Source organism: Schistocerca americana, chromosome X (genome assembly GCF_021461395.2).
Source record: "Schistocerca americana isolate TAMUIC-IGC-003095 chromosome X, iqSchAmer2.1, whole genome shotgun sequence".
Classification (NCBI taxonomy): domain Eukaryota; kingdom Metazoa; phylum Arthropoda; class Insecta; order Orthoptera; family Acrididae; genus Schistocerca; species Schistocerca americana.
Genome location: NC_060130.1, coordinates 847,123,864 through 847,145,969, shown reverse-complemented (window position 1 = coordinate 847,145,969; position 22,106 = coordinate 847,123,864). Strand labels below are relative to the sequence as shown.

Genomic DNA, 22,106 nt, shown 5'->3' with positions numbered 1-22,106 from the left:
AAAAGTATACTTGGCTGATTGCGAATGCAGTTAATAACAGATTACATTGTTATATATGTCTTCTGTTTGGTGGTGAAAGGGAATGGTGCAACGAAGGCATTTGTACAATAAAGAACTTTGACAGGAAAGCACAAAGCATCAGATATCAAAACGTCACCTGCAGAACAAAGAATCATTTCAGCTATTGGGTAAAAGTAGAACTGACACGCTCTTTCTGAAGCCGCTCGTCTGACAGCAATAAAATAAAACGAACAAGTAGCATCCAACAGGAGAGTATTGGCTCGTCTTATTCAGGCAATTGTATTTCTTTGTAAACAAGAACTAGCCTTTCGCGGCCATCGAGAAGACGAATCCTCCAGCAACAAAGGTAACTATCTGGAATTGTTGGATTTACTAGCTCAAGGAGAGCAGTTAATCCGAGACCATCTGTCATCATCTTCAACCTTTAAATGAACTTTTCCAGATATACAGAATGATGTAATACAAACGATAACTCTGGCAGTTAATGAGAAAATAAAATCTGAAATTCAGAACTGCAATTTCATTTCGATTCAGGCTGATGAAACGTTAGACGTGTCATGCAACAGTCAAATGAGTATAATATCCAGGTACTGTATTGCAGACAAAACTAAGGAAATATTCATTGGATTTTACGATGTTTCTGGAGATAAAACTGCTGATGAAGGTTTGTCAAACATTATTCTTGCAGTACTGAAAGAATGGAATGTGGAAGGAAAAGTGGTTAGTCAAACATATGATGGTGCTTTGGTAATGTTGGGCATGGAAAGAGGACAACAACAATGGGTGAAGGAGTTCTGTCCCTATGCACTGTTTATTCATTGTTACACACACCAGCTGAATTTGGTACTGTTACATGCCTCCAAAATCATACAAAAAGTACGCATGTTTGTAAGTGATCATACTGCATTCCATTTGTTTTTCAGCAAATCATCAAAATGAACTGTATTGCTAACTGAGAAAGGATTTAACCTACCACATGCAAGTAAAACTCACTGGAACTTTCGTACCAGGGCAGTTTCAACAATATCTAGTCATTTCTCAGAGCTATACAGTGTTTTTAATTATATAATTGATGATACAGACTCTCAGTGGGACCCAGAACATTTGAGCTGTGCTGTGGGAATGAAACGATGGATGGATGATCCTACGTTTGTCTACTTGTTTTGCTTCTACCAAGGGTGCTTTGTTTATGTTGATAATCTCTTTAATGTCCTTCAGTCAAAATCTGTCAGGATAACTGCTTGACGCGACGAAATAAGAACTTTTTTGAGAAACTTACAACAGTTAAGAACGGAAACATTCATTGATGAATGCATTAAATGCAGCTTGTGTTTGAATGGCAACTTATCATTCTGTGATAGTCAAAAGACATTTCTCAGGGCACTAACTTATGAGATACTGGATTTGCAAATTGTTCAAATGGAAAGAAGATTTCAAGACTTTCCCCAAATTCAGTTTGTTGAACTTTTGAATGAAAAGTGTTTCCCAAACTATCAAAAAGAATTCCCAAAGTTGAAACTGTTTCAGTTATTAGAACAGTACCCTTTCTTCAAACAAGAACAACTTCAAAATGAACTGTGTTACACATATGCTGACGAGAAAAAACACTTATCTCCAATAATCCTCTTAAAATACATTGTCAACAATGATTTAGACTCTGTTTATGAAGAAACAACAAAGTTCCTACGTTTGGTTTTGACCCTACCCGCAACGACAGCAAGCAGTGAACGAAGCATGAGTGCTCTTAAACAAGTGAAGAATTATTTAAAGAATTCAATGTCCAACACCCGGCTGTCATGTTTGAGCACCTTAGCAATAGAAAAGATACTACTTGGAGAGCTATCCAGTGATCAGATCTTTGTAGACTGAGTTATAGACTTATTTGTGGAAAGAAGAGACAGGCCCATTGCACTTGTGTACAAGAAAATGTAAGTGCTTCTTCTCTTGCTGCTGGAGTTCTACAAATTTGTCATTGTTTCTTGAACAAGTAAGTTATTATTATTATTATTATTATTATTATTATTATGTCTTTCCTTTCTCAGACGTTATGTCTGGTTAAAAATGGAAAGTGACGCAGACCTTGATCAAGCGTGATTTCCTTTTAATTGTACGGTATATGTTACATTGCATTTAGGAACTTTCGGGTAATTGAACATGTATCAATAATTACAGATTTCTGTAGTTGTGTATATATAGACCTGCCAGCGCTTTTGTTCGGTAAGTCACCTCATCTTTGTTTTTATATATAATTTTTCCCACGTGGAATGTTTCCTTCCATTATATATATATATATACAGTAAGAGAAGAAGCACTTACATTTTCTTGTACACAAGTGCAATGGGCCTGTCTTTTCTTTCCACGAATAAGTATATGTTACATTGCATTTAGGAACTTTCGGGTAATTGAACATGTATCAATAATTACAGATTTCTGTAGTTGTATATACATATACACATGTTCAATTACCCGAAAGTTCCTAAATGCAATGTAACATATACCGTACAGTTAAAAGGATATATATATATATATATATATATATATATATATATATATATATATATATATATACGTGTGTGTGTGTGTGTGTGTGTGTGTGTGTGTGTGTGTTTGGATGTAGCTGTATTGCGTTGATGTACTGGTGGATATTGTGTGGTATGATTCCTGTAGTTGATAGTATAATTGGTATAATGTCAATTATTATTATTATTATTATTATTATTATTATTATTATTAGTGGTGGAGGTAGTGGTGGTGGTAGTAGTAGTAGTAGTTTTATTTGATACTTTTGTTTCATTTGTTTAAATTATTGTTTATTGTACTATTTTGTCTCCCTATAACTGTAGTCTCCGCAACCTTTACAACCACGCTACGTCACTGGTAAGTGAGGTAGTTAGTTCAGACTATTACCCTTCAATTCCCATTAGTCATTTCTGGGAACCTTCCCAAGAGGTAGATTCCAATTCTGTGGAATCGTACAGCTGCAGACGGGATTGGTACCAGATGCCCCAGATGTAACTGCAGCACGTGCTTCTGTCATTGGCATTTTTTACAGAGGCTAACTTAAGGTCTAATGGATTGGTAGAGATCTGCCCGGAGATACCTGCATCAAATTCTGTCTGAAGTCCTAATGAGTTGTACGTAATCAGATTTTGGAGGGTCATGGAAACACTTCAGGATAGCTAGCTGAAGATGAGCTGAGATGATGAGCAACCATTACTGTCATAATGGATCATAGTTTCTCTGATATAATGCTCCTTTTATTAATGGGAATTTTCCTTTGGTCAGTTACTCCTTCTTCAAAGCTTCTATGGTTTTCAGCAGTGCTGGATTTTCCATTTGTTCAGCAGTAATGTCATTTAATGCAGCAATGAAGAGATTTCACCAATGCTGCTGTGTTCTGCCAAAGGATTCCTTGAAAGGCAGTCAGCATCCTTGTGTTTGACTGCAACATCATGCTCCTGTAGCCTCAGTGCTCTACTCACCAGTCAACCTGACAGATCCTGAAGGGAAGTTAGCCAGTGCAGAGTATTATAGTCCACCACAGTGGTGAATGATTTGCCAAATAAATACAGCCAGAACTTGTTGATGAACCAAACAACTGCAAGGCACTATTTCTATGTTGTAGAACAGTTCATCTTGGACTGGGTGAGTACTCAGGAAGCACAAGCTATCCCCTTTCCAGTACCTTCCTAAACTTGTCCCATAATCACCAGAGCTGGTGTGAAGTTCTATCTCAGCATTCTTGTGATACAGTGCTAGGATTGGAGAAGATGTTAGTGCCTCCTTAAGGACAAAGAGAGTTCTTTCTTGCACCTCAATCCAGGAAAATCTGGCATCTCCCTGTGAATGTTAATGCAAGGAATGTGCCTTGTTACAGAAGTCCTTTATGAATTGCACATAGTACAAACTTCTCACATCATGAATGTGCAGAGGAGTTGGAAAAATCTGTGACTGCTTTTACTTTCTTTGTATCAGGACAGACTTTCTCACCATTCATTAGACTATAATTTCTAGAGAGGCAAAGAGGCACTTTTTCATATTCAGGCGAGGCCTGTGGTTTGAACACAATTCAAAATAGTTGTCAGATGGCTTAAAATGTCTTTAAAAATGATAATGTCTTCCAGATAGCAAAGACACATCAGCCATTTAATGTGTCAAGGCATGGATGGAGCATTACACAGTCCAATCTGAATAATTTTAAATTCATAGATGACATCAGGAATTATGAAGGCAGTTCTTCCCCGGTCAGTCTTGTCAACCTTGATTTGTCAGCACCCTGTCTTCATGTCCATAGTTGAGAAATACTTTGCTCCTGTCAAGCATTCTAAGGTGTCATCAATGTGTGGCAATGGATACATGTCGTACCTCGTGATTTTGCAGAAATGACATGTGCCACCCTCCTTCTTGTAAAGAACCACAGGTTACTCTGAAGGTCCAATGATGTTATCTTGCAGCAGCTTCTCCACTTCCTCCTGCATTCACTATCACTTAGCCAGAGACACCCTACATTAGTGGTGGCTAATTGGTGGATGATAACAATGTTTTACCATGGCCGTTTGGCCTACCTTTTCCCCACTCTTGATATGAAAGCAACTGCAGATACTATTTGCAGTTTGATAGTATTTTCCTACTCTACGCTGTTTCTATGTGGAGCATGATTCTTTGTTGATGCCACAAAGCTGCCATTTTGGACTGGTTTAGCAATCCCTACACACATACCATTAGCAATGAACTGAACTGTGCCTCCACATGGCAATTACTGATCCAAAGTTCACTTTGACCACCTATAATGTTTATGACTTTCACTGGCATGTAGATGTCTTTTGTGGCCCTGAGAAGCTTTTTGCAACTGCCAAAAGCTTCACAGTTTAACTGAGCACCTCAACTGATGTCTGGAACTTGTCCTGTTGATGATGGGAGGAAAATAATGTCTTCAATACCAATCAACTGCCCAGAACAATATTTGTAATGTGTGCTTGTTGGAATAGCTTTATCAATCTGGAGCTCTGATCTTTCACAGTCTATGACTGCTTGTGATGCCTGCAAGAAATCCCATCTGGGAATAACATTATGACTACATTCTGTTACAACATTAAATTTGGAGGGCCATGCTGTGTCATAGATAATTATTGTTGCAATACATAGTTCCCATCAGCTTCAGGTACTTCCCATCTATGACTTTCAGCACAACCATTTCCACAGAATATAGTCTTCTTCAGCTGAAAATAATGATTATCTGACACTAGAGCAAAGGAATTCCGTGAGTTGCCTAGTGCCTGGACAGGATGGCTGTCAATGATGGTGTTAATGAGGTTTCATAAGTCTTTGTGGCTGCTATAGACGAAAGATATGCATCTGTGGCAGTCTCTCCTCTCCATGATGAGTTTTTCTGAAGGTGGTGACTAGGCAAGCAGCTGGTACTTCTGTACGGTGATGGAGAATGTCTGTGGTGTGTTGGAGAACCAGTGATGGGCTTCATACAACTGGTTGTCTATAATTGTCAGCAGTTGAGTGACATTAACAGAACTGTTGGATGGGTGAGATCCAGCAGCCTAATAGATACATAAAAAACTTGTCTTTTTTCTGTGCAGGAGCATACAGTGCATCCAGGTCCTACAAAATGGAGACCCACTGGCATGTTCTCTTCTTCCCTCCATATGCCTGTTCTTCTGTGGGCCATTATACATGGTGGAGGAGTTTATGTAACTGTGTTGGTCAGGTGCCGGGCTGTTGTTTGACGACTGTGGCATAAGTCCTGGTTGGCTGAGTCCATACTTCCTGGCACACTCAATTGGTGGTGAGACTGGTGCTAAAGATCGACACACCTCTTCTTCAACATTCCTTGTTACCTTCTGATGTATGGGGCCAACATTCATGGCTGCTATCTCTTGCTTATTCAGTCCAACAGTTCTGATTGTCATAAAATGCAGTATCTCTTCTATCACTAAGTCATACGAGCGCAGCAAGGTTGTGGTGGTCTTCTGCAATTGCCATAGGAACCACATTGGAAAGTCGGTCATATCTCTTTCATTTGACTCTTTTCTGTTGCCTTCCCTTGATGCATTGACATCACTTTATGAATTCCTCTGTTGTTGTGACGTTCTTTACCAGAAGAGCTTAGTACATGTCTTTTGCAATCCCTTTCCATCATTTATGAGGTTTCATCAGCTTCTGTCATATTTGGATTTAAAATGTGGCATAGAACCAAAACATTATGTATGTGGGACTGTGCCATTTTCCCACAATGTTGGGCTCTGTTCTTCAATTTTTCGTGAACTAAGTGGACTTGCTGTTGGTTGTGATCAAATGTTTTCTTCAGATCAGCTTGAAATTTGTAACAGTTAATCAGCTCCTCTTTGTTGTTCTACAACCCTTGCTGGGCTGCACTGTCCTAGTAAAAGTACACATCTGCCAAACACATCATGTCATCCCACCTGGCAACTCGATCCAATACCTTTTAGCCATCTGTTGGATCCTGATTAATATCTCTGGAGAACACTGATTGACACATGATGTGCAGCTGCCGGCTTGGAATCCATTGATTTCCTGAAGATACAGACCATGTGAACAATCTACTGCTTGTATTCTGGTTCCTGTCTGTGAAGGTGACAGCTTTTACATTGACTAAGTGGATCCAAAGTGATGTAGATGTTCTGAAGTACCTTTCGTCTCCACCAATGTCACATTGTAGCACCACTCAAGTCAAAATCTGAAAGTAGAGTCATCACCGAAGTACAAGACTTATCACTTGAAGCAAGTTTAACCAACACACAGCCAGTGCAGTATTGACCTTCCAGGTAGAGTGTGCAGCTATTTATACAAATGCTAAATATTCCAGACTATACAAACATTAGAAATGTAAGATATTTCAAGAATCTCCAAAAAATGTTAGATAATTGCTGGTGATCATGTTTGAACTTGTGAACCACAGCACACCAGCCAGAGATGATAAACACTATGCAACACTACATGCACAATAGATGTGGGAATAATAATGTTTTACTGGTAACAATAATCTTTTACTCTGCAACCAGTTTCAGTGATTGCAGTAACATGCCAAAAATATTAATTTTTTTTAATTTGCATCTGATGAGCGTTTGACAAATGTGGCTCTATACTGCACAAAGTATGATCTTAATTAATTCTGCAGGTACCTTTTTTTCTGATATGACTGACATCTATTTTATACGCATTAACCAAAAATCACTGGAAACCATACTGAGCACTTTGGAATGTTTTCTTGTTTGTTTTGTGACTTTTATTGGCACTTTGCACAGATAATCTTAAAGGGAAACAACAGTCACATTTGAGTTCTGTGGCCCATTTATTTTAATGATTGAAAATGAAGGAGTAAACTGCTTTTTAAAGCTTCACCAACATTGAACAACTCTTGTTTCCAAAAAATTATCCACAAAACTGTGGCAAAGGGCAAATTTGACCACCTGGTGGCAGAGCATTAGGAACAAAACATGCTCAGTTTCAATGGCTGTTCCACAACATTTGCCATCTCGATCCTCCATCTACCAATACCAAGTTCTTCTAATTAGATTATAACTGTTCTTAAAATACATCATTTGGATCCCACAATCCTCATGAACTCTATCTCTGCTAACTTCCATCCCATACTCCCCTCCAAACAAACCCCCCATTTCTCCCAGCTCACTACACCAATCTACACCCACACTCTTCTCTCTTGTATATGACTACTTTGAAAAGACCTATACCCAAAACTAGTCCACATATAATGTCGATGATTTGTGTTCATGACAACATGCACCAATGTAATAAGGAATAAATTTCATTGACATCAATGCCATCTCTGTAAGGTTGAGAAATTTTCTCCTTGGTCTCATAGAACGGGATTTTGAAAGTAAATCCTTCCTATTCCTATGACACACATATCAAATCAGATACTGAGGATGTGGTGTACATGAAATGATTTAGATGGATGAATCATATTCTGAATCAGGAGGAACGGAAATTGATTTTGCCACAATTTTTAATAGGAAACCATTCACCATTGCTGTCAGTGGGACAATCGGTGTTAAAATGAATACTTGACTGTCAAGTTCTGGATGTATTAACTGGTAGGCCCTTAAAAACTAAAATGAAAGGAAAACAAAACTGTAATTTAAATCTGTGTTATTTTCAACTGTCCAACTTCCCCTGGGAGGTGTTGCTGCTTAAAGCATTTTCTAAATAAGATGTAAATTCAAATAAACAGATAATAACTAAAACTGTATGAGTGCTTCACATACTTCATAAGAAAATAATTTCACTGAGAAAATCTCATGCAGTTACACCCTCTGGTATTTCAACCATGGCAAGCAGGTGATGGTATTGTGCTCGATAACATCTCTGGAAAATATGAAAAACACAAATTGCACTATCTTAAACTGTTGGTTAACAAGTAATGGGACGGGTAAATCAGCTCACTGGTCAAAAAGAGATGAATGTGTACCACCTTTAATCTCTAGAAAACCATTGTGATGTTCAAAATAACCACTGAGTTCACGGCAATTTTGTTTACAGTTCACACAAACCACAGTTTCTCAGTTTGCTCCATAAAAAGAAAATTCATGTCATTTTCAAAATGTGTGTAATTAACAGCTGCACAATGATTATTGTTAAAAGTGTTACGACACATAATGTTAGTGATTTTAATTTGGCACTTGAAATTTGAAATTTGCAGTAAGGTCTTATGGGACCAAACTGCTGAGGTCATTGGTCCCTAAGCTTATGCACTATTTAACCTAACTTAAGCTAAGGACAACACACACCCATGACCGAGGGAGAACTCGAACCTCCGACAGGGACAGCCACATGGGCCGTGACAAGGTGCCTCAGACCGCACGGCTACCCCATGCGGCTTCGACACTCACAAAAGAAAACAACTTACCTGGCAAAACAGAGCTTTCCGCAGAGTTTCCACATCTGTGCCTTCCTCTTGCAACATGAATTCTGTTATGGCTTTTGAAAGTTTTGTGGCTTTGGAAGAATGGGGCAGTGTGTGTTGTTTGTCTGTAACACAAAAGTTCAAAACAATAACTTTTGAATGCAGTTAACTGCGAGGAAAATGCAGGAAACATCTGCGCTGATGATTTGCAAAAGAGCAAACACATTCCATGAAACACTGTGCTGTGGTACAAGACATACTGGGGATGAAGTCCTAATTTGCTAGATCTCCTCCCCCCACCCTCTTTCTCTCTCCCTCCCTCTTCACTAAATCTGAATGAATAGTACATCTTGGAAATTAAAAGTTAATCACATACTCTGGTGACAAATGGCTTGTTTGTACCATCCATCATTTAGAACAATTTGCTAAGAAATAGGTAACCACAGTACAAAGGCAGAGTGTTATCTCCCTCTCCTCATTTTTAATTCATCTACATCCACTACTCGTATTATACTTACCCCCCATACACGCAAAAAAAAAAAAAAAAAAAAAAAAAAAAAAAAAAAAAAAAAAAAAAAAAAAAAAAAAAACTACTGAGTATTGGAAACGTACAGACTCATTTATTGAACTTCTTGAACTATGTTGTCACTGTAAAAACTTCACTGGAAGGACAAAAATTGAAGAACAGGTAAGGAGCAAATTGTTCCTAATTGTTTGCGTAATTTCAGATTTTTGCAAAATTTTTCACAGTGGCTATGCAAGAGATCTCAGGAAATGCCTTTATTCGGATTGTGCAAAAAGACAAACTGTGCCCTTAAGAACACAACTGTTGTAATTAATTTGACTTACTATTGACTTCATAATAAGGGGAAGGACTATTTTCCATTTGGTTACGTACAAATTGATAATTTAGAGAGAGGTTCTGAAAATAACACCACATGTGTGGTGGCAACAATCATGTTCATATACGCTGGGTTTGAAACGGAAAGTATGAGTCTTGACTACTGTACATTTTGATGGTTTTCAAGTAAGGTAAATAGCTGAAGACGGCAGTTTCTTGGGCGAAATAAACTTCAGTGAATGAACACATTGTTCACTATCCACAAGGTTTAGATGCAGAAGTGGATAATGATGACACTGAGATTGTGGGTGACCACATGTGGCCTCTGCTTCATTATATTAGTTATCTCTTTACATACACTCATATTAATAAGACTAAATGTGAGTACCACAATGTTTTCTTAATTAAAGAAACTAATTTGACAGATGACATAAAAAGTCTTACATTTGCAACTGGCAGAGTTTGGTTATTTTTATCTACCACTTGAAATTTTTAGTTTCATGGCTTACACTTACGTTGTGCAAAGAATATACTTGTTGAAAATAAAAAATTATTTCTGCAATAAAGTAATCAGAGAATCATTTTGCTACAGCAGACCCTACAGTGCATGCCAAATGACTTACATATGAGTCATCACAGATTAAGCAACTACAGTGCTGCACAATGACCGAGAAGGCTGCCAGAGGTGGCCCGATAGCCAACAGTAGTCACTTAGGCTGATGTGCACATGCTGCACAACACCATTGATGACTGCTGGGAATTGAATTTTTATACAAGCATATTCACGCCTCCAAACTCTCGGTTGTCAAAGTTATTCCAGTCATGTGATTATTCTCTGTGTACCTATATTCTCCATGACCCAATAAAACTTAGTTATTTAAGACAGTGTGTTTCCTTGTGTTCCTACAGGTGGCAACAGGTGAAGATAGGATTTTTGTGTGTTCAAAATCCTGAGGATTTACTGATATTCAGCTCTACAATGGAAGATCTTTTCTAGTCACTCATCCAACAACAGCTGCATACTGTGGTCATGTTGCAACGGTTGTTGGCTATGTCAAACCCGGTTCCACCACCAGCTGCTCAGCCGATTGCTCACCCGCCACCATTCCCCCTTTGATGAATCCACACAAGACTAGAATGCTTACAAAAAAGATCTGCCAACATTTCATGGCATTCCGCATGGTTGACAAGGATTTCTGTAAGGCTTCTCTCTTCACTGGATACCCCCTCATATTTTTCACTACTGTGGCAGTCTGTTCTTCTGCAGGAACCAGTGTCACTTTCATTAGACAATATGTTTCATTTGCTGTCTCCTATCACTACAAGAGTACATGAGGTATCGAGCTTGGACAGCTGAGCTTCACAGTCTCAGTCATAAATGTTGCTTTGTTACGGATATGTATCAGGAGTCATACGCAAACACCATGGTCCGAGATGCAATCATTTGTTCAGCTCTTGATAAGGAAGTGCATCAACACATCCTTCAATTTAAGGTTCCTATGCTGAAAGAAGTTTTGAATACTGCACAGTTGTTTGAGGTTTCCTGTGTCACAGGCTGCCAGTTAGAGGTTTGGAGTGATGTAGTCATTGTTGACAGCATACAATCCCAGTGCATGGAACCTAGTGCGCTAGAGGATGAGGGGGTGGTTGCAATATAAACACGCTCACTGAACTGCCGTGGACAAACACAATACGGCAGCAGGAACAGTGAACTCTTCTTCCTTCGTGGCCCTCTCACTTTGTACAGCTCAAGCAGGCAAATTGCCCCAGTCAGTGGGCCACGTGCCATAAATGTAAGAAGAAAGGTCATACAGCAGCGTTATGTCAATCTCTAGCCCCTCAGGAGTCCTTGCAGGCCTCCAAGGATGTGGATATTCATACTGTTTCGTCACTGTGTTTGCTACTGTCTGAAGACCAGAGCAAACATTTCACTGAAGTGCAGATGATGAACCTACCATTGTGCCTACAGGTTGACCTGGGAGCCACTGTGTCCCTACTTAGCATTCAGTCATATGTCAGGCTTGGTTCCCCAACATTGGCACACATTGAGTATCAGCTGGTAAGCTAAAACAAACTGCTAATTCCTATTCTTGGCCAGTTCATGATCGACACAGTTCACAAGTTAGTTGCATGTTCTCTTCTGTACTTGTAGGTCAATGATGAGACAGCATAAAATTTATTTGGGTTGAATGTCTTTACTACTTCTGGTTTTTAGATCATGGATGCGGTGCATCCGGAGTCAGATCAAGTACATTATCACAAACTGGATTTCTTGTGTTCTAGGGTTTACGATCTGTTTGCCCAAGTGTTGCGTTGTACAAACAATTTCATTGCACACATCACCCTCAACCTTTCAGCCCACTGTTCATTTGGGATATGGAATCTCCCAGCACTGCACACATCCACTGGAACAGCACACTGCAACCACTACAGCTTTGCCTCATCTGTCTAATATAAGGGAACTTCAGGCATTTCTTGGCAAAGTGACGTACTATCACTATTTCATTCCCAGAGCAGTTACTATTGCCCACCACTTGCATCTGTTACTTTGGAAAAATACTTATTGCCTGTGAGCATGCAATAGTGCAGCTCGAAGATAGTCTTCACTCTGCACCTTGTCTTGCAATGTTTCAACCTGGCAAGTATCTGATCCTAATCATGGACACATCTGAGTATGAGGTGGGGGTGGTCCTGGCCCATTGCCATTCAGATGGCTTAGAACAACCTATTGCCTTCACATTGAAAGCTCTCAACATTATTCTCAAGTGGATAAGGAAGTCCTTGCTATAATCTATGCCATAAAATAGTTTCATATGTTCTTGTATTGAGCAAAATTTCATTGAATTACCAACCATAAGCCCTTGATAGCCCTGTTTAGCCCATCAGTGTCCTTACTGGACAAAGCCACCCATCATCTTCAGCACTAGGCTCTGTTCTTGTCCTGGTACAATTATGAGATCCATTTGCATCCCACACTGCAACATGCGAACACGGATGCTCTATCCCAGCTCCTTATGGACCCTGACCCTTCATTCAAGCAACAGCAGCTGCTCTATTTTCAACTGAATATGGAGGCAAGGAAAACAGTGGATGGTTTTCCCATCATCAGTTCCTGTATTACGTCTCATCAATTTCTTTATTACCTCTTCTGTGGCAGCAGATCTTATGCTCCAGCAGGTGGTGTGCACAGTACGACTGAGGTGGCCGACCTTCCGACGGGCTGGATGTCACAACTGCTTCACAATTATTAGATATTGTGCCATCGTCTCTCCCTCTTGGATGGCGTTCTTCTTTTGTTGACAGACGTGATTACTCCCTGCATCATGATTCCAGTGGCTCTGGGGTGGGACATATTCTGTTTCCTACATCATGGTCACTGGGGAATATCTCACACGAAACTGTTGGCGCATGACGAAGTGTTTGGCCAGGCATCAATCGTGAGGTGGATCACTTTGTCATGGCCTGTTGCATGTGTTTGTTCCAGCAGGTGGGGCTGCACATTGTTTTTCCACAATGGCTGGCTCCTACATAGCACTGGGAGAGAGTCCACATTGATTTTGCTGGTCCCTTCTTAGACGTGCTCTGGTTGTTGGCAATTGACGCTTTTTCCTCATTTACATTGTGTCATTTGTTGTCCGTCTCTGACAGCATGTGCAACTGTCAAGGTCCTGTCAAAGATATTATCCATCAAAGGTTTGCCTTGCTGTTTGGTTTCAGACAATGGTCCTCAGTTCGTAGATCAGTCTTTCAAGGACTTCTGTTCCCACAATGGTATTTGCTACATCATGGCAGCTCCTTTCCATCTGTAGTTGAATGTAGAGGTGGACTGCATTGTCTGGGCATTTAAGATACAGATCTGCAAGTACGTGGCAGATTTCCCCACTTAAGAGGCTCATACATTTTACTTAAGCTCATACAGAAAGGTGCCAACTGGGGCCTAGAGTCCTGCCGAGCTCGTGCACAGCCATCAATCACGGACACTGCCCAACCTCTTGCTCCCACACTATCATCCCCCAGCAGTACTAGTTTCATCAAAGTTCACACCTGGAACACCCATCTGGGCCAGAGGTTTTGCACAGTGCCCTCACTGGATTCAAACCATGGTTCACAGGAGCTGTGGGCATTGAGTCTTCATGGATCACAACAAAGATCAACTTTTGTCATGGAACCAGAACCAGTTCCCTGCAAGGAGGGGCGTGAGGCCTCCTCTTTGGGATGGGGGACTGATGCCACCTGTTCATCCAGCACAGTCCGTTCATCTCGCACTGCCCATTCATCCCACGCTGCCCATTCATTCTCTGCTGCCCATTCACTCCTCAATGCCCATTCACTCCTGCTGCCGGTTTCCCATTCTACGCTCTACTGCTGCTTCTTGTGGCCATTGCCAGCCCCTCCCCCTGCGTGAAGTCCACAATGCTGAAAGCAGGGATTGCAATCAGACTTCTGGTGCTTCTCCTTACCAGTTCACCATCACTACTCCCACAGTTGATGCCCATTGGCCTGGACCGTGACATCAAGATGGCATCCCTTTTGTTGCTGGTCCTGTCTAACAAGCACCCATGTCAGCAGAGGTGTCCTCATCACAATCACTTTTGTTTGTATGCACTGGTTCCAGCAGATTGAGAACTACACTCATCTTTGGCTGCCACTACGGAAGCCACCAGACACACTATAGACGCCTCAGCAATTGCAGTATCACAGATGGTGATGCCTGGCCCTTCCCCCTGGTAAGGAAGGAAGAATGCAGTAACCCACTGATTACTACATCTACCACAGCTGTAAGTTGGGCCACTATGGCAAGCATAGTGCACGTCAACATTGAGCGACTCACTGCACAACAACTGAGGCTGCCGCCTCAGATGGCCCAATTGCCATCAGCAGTCATCTGGTCTGATGTGCATGCCCAGCAAGAGACCAGCAATGCCTGCCTGGAATTGTATCTTTATAAGGGTATACTTGAACCTCCAAGCTGTCAGTTGTCGAAAGTATTCCAGTCATCTTATTATTCTCTGTGTACTCACTGTGTCGTCGCCACTCCATGAGCCAATAAAATTTTAGTTACTTAAGACTGTTTGTTTCCTTGTGTTCCTAGTTACTACAGTTCAGTACTCTCAGCTGAAATAAAAACTAAACTTTCCTTTCAATTTCTCATCAGTAGCCCATGCTTCCTTAACTATTTTCATAAAATGTATTCACAGAATAAAAGGTTTTTGCCTTAAAAAATCAGTTACAGAAATCTGCCACTTACAATGTAGTGAGTGTAATTTTATGTTTCAGAATTTACCCAGAGCTTCCTGCATTCAGGACATCAGGGATCAGCTACATATGATGAGATCATGGAGGTAGCATTGCTACATCTCTATGAAAGAGTAAGACACACATCTCAACCAAATATGTTCCTCTAGTAGTCCTGTTCCTACATATCCAATTGGAGGACCTATGGTTGTAGCATCCATAAGCAACAGGAGGGATACATCAGTGACAATGAAAATTTGAGTAGCTCCTGTGAGTGCTGTCAGATGACCTAAATAGATACAGTGGCAGCCTGCGATAGGCACGAGATTGATATTCAATGGCCTGGCACAGATTTTCACTCGTCACAAAATATTCATTACATTATGGTTTCAGCCTTTATGGTTTCAGAAGAAGGAGCCACTGGCTTCAAAAACTTGCAAACTGTTATGTATGCTCTCCTGCTGCCACTTGGCGAGTAGATTTTTTTATCCATTTGATTACACTGTATTTCTAAAAATTGAGTACTTTCATTGATAAATAACTATAGAAGCCACATATGACATAAATGACAAAAATTTTGTTGCTAAAAACAGAAAATGTCAGAACCAGTTTAGAGGTTCCTCATTTGTAAACACAGATAACATGGAATAACAAATCCAAAACTACTGTCCATCTTACAATCATGTCACTAACTGATGTATCATAAGTCCACCTTAACTAAAATTCTATATTCAGCAAGTTTCTTATAATATCAGATTGCTGTGATAAAATTAAGTATTTGCTTTAACAACCTTACATGAAGCACATTCATACTTATTACACAGTTGTAGCAACAATGTTCAAGATATTGTTGTTATATCAAAAAATGAGCTCACAACTCAAAATGAAAAGTAATTAAATGAATGTCTTATCTAGAATATAACAAAAACAACATCAAGAGAAATTCCAGGATCTACATCTACATCCATACTCCGCAAGCAACCTGACGGTGTGTGGCGGAGGGTACCTTGAGTACCTCTATCGGTTCTCCCTTCTATTCCAGTCTCGTATTGTTCGTGGAAAGAAGGATTGTCGGTACGCTTGTGTGTGGGCTCTAATCTCTCTGATTTTATCATCATGGTCTCTTCGCAAGATATACGTAGGAGGGAGCAATATACTGCTTGACTCTTCGGTGAAGGTATGTTCTCGAAACTTTAACAAAAGCCCGTACCGAGCTACTGAGCATCTCTCCTGCAGAGTCTTCCACTGTAGTTTATCTATCATCTCCGTAACGCTTTTGCGATTACTAAATGATCCTGTAACGAAGCGCGCTGCTCTCCGTTGGATCTTCTCTATCTCTTCTATCAACCCTATCTGGTACGGATCCCACACTGCTGAGCAGTATTCAAGCAGTGGGTGAACAAGCATACTGTAACCTACTTCCTTTGTTTTCGGATTGCATTTCCTTAGGATTCTTCCAACGAATCTCAGTCTGGCATCTGCTTTACCAACGATCAACTTTATATGATCATTCCATTTTAAATCACTCCTAATGCGTACTCCCAGATAATTTATGGAATTAACTGCTTCCAGTTGCTGACCTGCTATTTTTTAACTAAATGACAAGGGATCTATCTTTCTATGTATTCGCAGCACATTACACTTGTCTACATTGAGATTCAATTGCCATTCCCTGCACCATGTGTCAATTTGCTGCAGATCCTCCTGCATTTCAGTACAATTTTCCGTTGTTACAACCTCTCGATACACCACAGCATCATCTGCAAAACGCCTCAGTGAACTTCTGTTGTCATCCACAAGGTCATTTATGTATATTGTTAATAGCAACGGTCCTATGACACTCCCCTGCGGCACACCTGAAATCACTCTTACTTCGGAAGACTTCTCTCCATTGAGAATGACATGCTGCATTCTGTTATCTAGGAACTCTTCAATCCAATCACACAATTGGTCTGATAGTCCATATGCTCTTACTTTGTTCATTAAACGACTGTGGGGAACTGTATCGAATGCCTTGCGGAAGTCAAGAAACATGGCATCTACCTGTGAACCCGTGTCTATGGCCCTCTGAGTCTCGTGGACGAATAGCGCGAGCTGGGTTTCACACGACCGTCTTTTTCGAAACCCATGCTGATTCCTACAGAGTAGATTTCTAGTCTCCAGAAAATTCATTATACTCGAACATAATACGTGTTCCAAAATTCTACAACTGATCGACGTTAGAGATATAGGTCTATAGTTTTGCACATCTGTTCGACGTCACTTCTTGAAAACGGGGATGACCTGTGCCCTTTTCCAATCCTTTGGAACGCTACGCTCTTCTAGAGACCTACGGTACACCGCTGCAAGAAGGGGGGGCAAGTTCCTTCGCGTACTCTGTGTAAAATCAAACTGGTATCCCATCAGGTCCAGCGGCCTTTCCTCTTTTGAACGATTTTAATTGTTTCTCTACCCCTCTGTCGTCTATTTCGATATCTACGATTTTGTCATCTGTATGACAATCTAGAGAAGGAACTACAGTGCAGTCTTCCTCTGTGAAACAGTTTTGGAAAAAGACATTTAGTATTTCGGCCTTTAGTCTGTCATCCTCTGTTTCAGTACCATTTTGGTCACAGAGTGTCTGGTCATTTTGTTTTGATCCACCTACCGCTTTGACATAAGACCAAAATTTCTTAGGATTTTCTGCCAAGTCAGTATATAGAACTTTACTTTCGAATTCATTGAACGCCTCTCGCATAGCCTTCATCACACTACATTTTGCTTCGCGTAATTTTTGTTTGTCTGCGAGGCTTTGGCTATGTTTACGTTTGCTGTGAAGTTCCCTTTGCTTCCGCAGCAGTTTTCTGACTTGGTCGTTGAACCACGGTAGCTCTTTTCCATCTCTTACGATCTTGCTTGGCACATACTCATCTAACACATATTGTACGATGGTTTTGAACTTTGTCCACTGACCCTCAACACTATCTGTACTTGAGACAAAACTTTTGTGTTGAGCCGTCAGGTACTGTAATCTGCTTTTTGTCACTTTTGCTAAAGAGAAAAATCTTCATACCTTTTTTAATATTTCTATTTACGGCTGAAATCATCGATGCAGTAACCGCTTTATGATCGCTGATTCCCTGTTCTGCGTTAACTGTTTTAAATAGTTCGGGTCTGTTTGTCACCAGAAGGTCAAATATGTTATTGCCACGAGTCGGTTCTCAGTTTAACTGCTCAAGGTAGTTTTCATTAGTTACATTTCAAAATATAAATCTAAAAATGGTGCTTACAAGAATTGCTGAAATTATAAATTTAATTGAGATCCACATTAACTAAAATTTTAACTGGGAAGAGTGCATAATTATTGCTAATAGAGGATGATATGCAGTAGACATTTACATACTGACTAGAAGAGGCACAAAGCAGCAGCAGATAGAAATGTGAAAAAAACTCTCTCTCTCTCTCTCTCTCTCTCTCTCCCTCCCTCCCCCTCATTCTCCCTCTCCCTCTCCCTCCTCCAAAACCTCAACACCAACATAAGCCATAGTGCCTTGATAGAACAGTGGAGGCTGTGTGTGTGTGAGTGTGTGTGTGTGTGTGTGTGTGTGTGTGTGTGTGGTTGGGGGAGGGGGGGGGGACATGCACACATGTCATCATTTCCCTGAAGAAAAATTTTGTTTTGTCTGGAAGTTCAACTAATTATAGTTCATTTCTTCATGCTTATCGGTTGTTCAATGCCTCTTCTATGAAATCAGTAGTGATCTGAAATCAAATGGTGCCTTAATTTAAATACCACAATGTGTTGTCAATAAAACACAATTGGACATGCAAATAATGAGCTACTATTTTTCAAGCTTTAACATGGAAATGTCAACACTTGTCAGTAACTTAGAGCAATTACTACATGACGTGATGATGAAATATCAGTATTGCATACAAGACTAAATTTCAGTAATAGAAATAACAAAGTTTCACATGCACTTAACTTTGCTTCATTAGTTACAGACTATCATTCATATAACATAAAACATGTAGATGTTCACCTGTTTTCTTTGCAGAGGCATTTTTACAATTCTCCCACAAGTCAATAATGTCAACATCTTCGTCTTTCTTTTCATCTCCTGCACTAAAATTTGTATCTGCACTGTTGTCAATGCTTTTGTATTTCGCTTCCATGCCTTGGCTCTGAAAGAAAATAATTCCACTATATTCCACAGTATACAAAGGGAAGCTGAGTTAAGCAAATAAAGGATGCATACTGGGCTTGCAAATGCAAACAAAAATAAACTGCTTTTTGTCATCTTGTATTGCACAGCATTCTCTTCCACAGAAAATACTACAACTCATAATTCCTAATAAATTGCATCAAGAATTGTACAATGGAATGAGACTTGTGCTATTTGAGAATTGTAGTGTAAGAAAATGTTGTGATACTATTGTTTTTATTAATATTGAATGAGTCTTCTGTTCACACATGTTTATGCACATTAACTAACAACACATAATACCATGCAAGAGACAGCAAAAATTTCAAAATGTAAATCTAAAAATGGTGCTTACAAGAATGGCTGAAATTACAAATTTAACTGAGATGCACATTAACTAAAATTTTAACTGGGAAGAGTGCATAATTATTGCTAATAGAGGATCTACACTTAGACTGCTTGGATTTGCCCAAGAGTGCTTTAGACATGGTGTGCCCAAGCAGGCAATGTAAGATATTTCCAGTATACCATTTCATGAAATACTGTTCTGGATCAAATAAAAATATGGTTGAAGAACTTTTCCACAACAAACAACTTACTCATATTAGGTAGCACTGTTATGGGCAAACAATGCAAATACATGTTAACAAGGAAATGTATGACTTGCAATTCAGTACTGGTTACTATACAGTGTGAGTCAGTAACTACTGCCGCCAAGAATAGCTCCAAAAGTATGATAGTAGCTAAAAAGGTTGTGGGACATATGTTGCCTGGGACAATGGGGGCCATAATATGATGTTGGTTTTTTGTTGCTAGGTGGGGTCGTTTCAAAGATATGAAGGTCAACTTTGTTTTTTTAAATGGGATGCTATATTTTGGTACTTATTTTGTGATAGCGGCTACTGAGACAAATCGAATGATGTGTAACAGTAAGGTCAACGAAGGTCAAAAAGGTGGATGAACGTACATTTACACAAGGTGTTTTAAGTGTTGACCATTGGTATCAACGCAGTGCTGCAATCTTCTTATCATGGATTGAGTGATATTCCTTATCACATCGGCAGTTATCGAAGCACATGCTCTGACAATTCTCTCTCGCATATCCTCAAGTGTAGTTGGAATGTCTTTATCCTCTGCATCCAATCCAGCAATTTGGGAACTGTCTCTGCAACTCATTTCTAGCCCTCAGCGAAAAATGTGCTTCTATTCCTTGTTCCTAAAGGTATTTCTTCCAACAACAGACCTAATGTTTCTTGCAGGAATGTGGTGTACTTCCTACCATTAAGATTTCCTTCGATGGAATAGGGGCCTATAATTCTGTCCTCCAGAATCCCACACCATACACTCACCGACCACAGTTTCTGGCGTGCAACTTGCCACAGCCAACATGGATTTTCAGTTGCCCAATAATGCATGTTGTGCAAATTATCACTTCTATGGTTTGTGAATGTGGCCCCGTTAGAAAATAAAATAAAATTAATAAATGTGTCATCCCTCTGAATCTGAAGTTGAACCCATCAGTAGAATTCAATGCAACACATACGATCTGTACCAGTTAATTCTTGGTGGAGACTGATATGGCAAGGAAGATATTTATGGTGCTGCAGAACATGAACAACACTATTCTGGCTAATGCCAGATTCCCTTGCGATTTGAAGTGAACAAACACAAGGATCTCAAACCACAGTGGCAACAGTACTAATTTCCATTTACTGGGAAGTAACTCTCCTCTGCCAGATATGTTTCCAATGCATTAAAGATCAAGTTGTTCTCAGTTTATCATACACATATTTAAATGTATGATGTGTAGGTTGAGTACATTGAGGATATCTTTCAGCGAATAAGTCTCTAGCTCTCACTGAATTTCGTTGGAATTCTCCGTAAATGAGAAGCATATCAACTTGTTCTTCGGAGGAATACATCATTCAAATTCACTTGATTCAATGATACTAGTCTTACCATTCTTATTAGTGTTGTCTAGCGAAACAGTCAAATGGTGTTTACATGTCAATGGCACGTTAGATGGATATGCCGTATTTGCAAATATTTACTATTTGCACGATATATGAGAGAGAATTGTCAAAGCATGTGCTTTGATAAATGCCGAAGTGATAAGGAATGCCGCTCAATCCATGATAAGAAGACTGCAGCAATGCATTGATACCAGTGTCATCACTTCGAACACCTTCTGTAAATGGACGTTCATGCCATCTTTTTGACCTTTGTTGACCTTCAAAGACCTTGCTGTTACACATCATTGGATTTGTCTCAATAGCCACTGTCAGAAAATAAGTACCAAACTATAGCATCCCATTTAAAAAAAACAAAGTTAACCTTCATATCTGACGTGACCCCACCTAGCAACAAAAAACCAACATCATATTATGGCCCCCATTGTCCCACTTAACATTTGTCCCACAAACTTTTCAGCTACTATCATACTTTTGGAGTTATTCTAGGTGGCAATAGTTACTGACCCACCCTGTATAATAATAACACACTTAAAAGGGGGAGGGCTATGATAACTACAGCACAGTGAAATACAATGACAACGAAAAAATTGTTTGTAGCTAATAATTTTCACAGTACATGCTTTAACAGTTTATAATCTATTGAAGCACCTTACACATTTGCTGTACTAAAAATGTTCTATTCTCATCTAAAAATATCATAAGCAAATAGCTCATTAAAAACAGCTTATATTATTGGCTGCAAATCTCATAACTGCACTTAGTCATAATAAGAGGCACCAACAGTTTCTTGAAAAAATTCATTTTGCTTTTTCTTCGTGTTAAAAAATGCTTTTATTTCATGGCACCTAGCTAATTTCATAGCTGGCATCATTATAAAGTAATATCACACAAAAATGTTTGACTACATCTTGTTTGTTTTATTTCAAGGCATATGCAGTCCTGTTTGAATGTATAGT

General features: G+C 39.7%; 1 protein-coding gene across 1 annotated transcript in view; it reads right to left on the bottom strand.

Annotated features, from left to right (window-relative positions):
- Nucleotides 1-22,106, bottom strand: part of LOC124556600 (E3 ubiquitin-protein ligase HERC2) — an 832,907-nt gene that overhangs the window by 501,359 nt on the left and 309,442 nt on the right. The window contains exons 30-31 of the mRNA XM_047130567.1: nt 19,016-19,157; nt 8,921-9,042 (exon numbers count right to left, since the gene is read on the bottom strand). Of these exons, the coding sequence (XP_046986523.1) occupies nt 8,921-9,042; nt 19,016-19,157 (264 nt within the window). The remainder of the gene's footprint in view (nt 1-8,920; nt 9,043-19,015; nt 19,158-22,106) is intronic.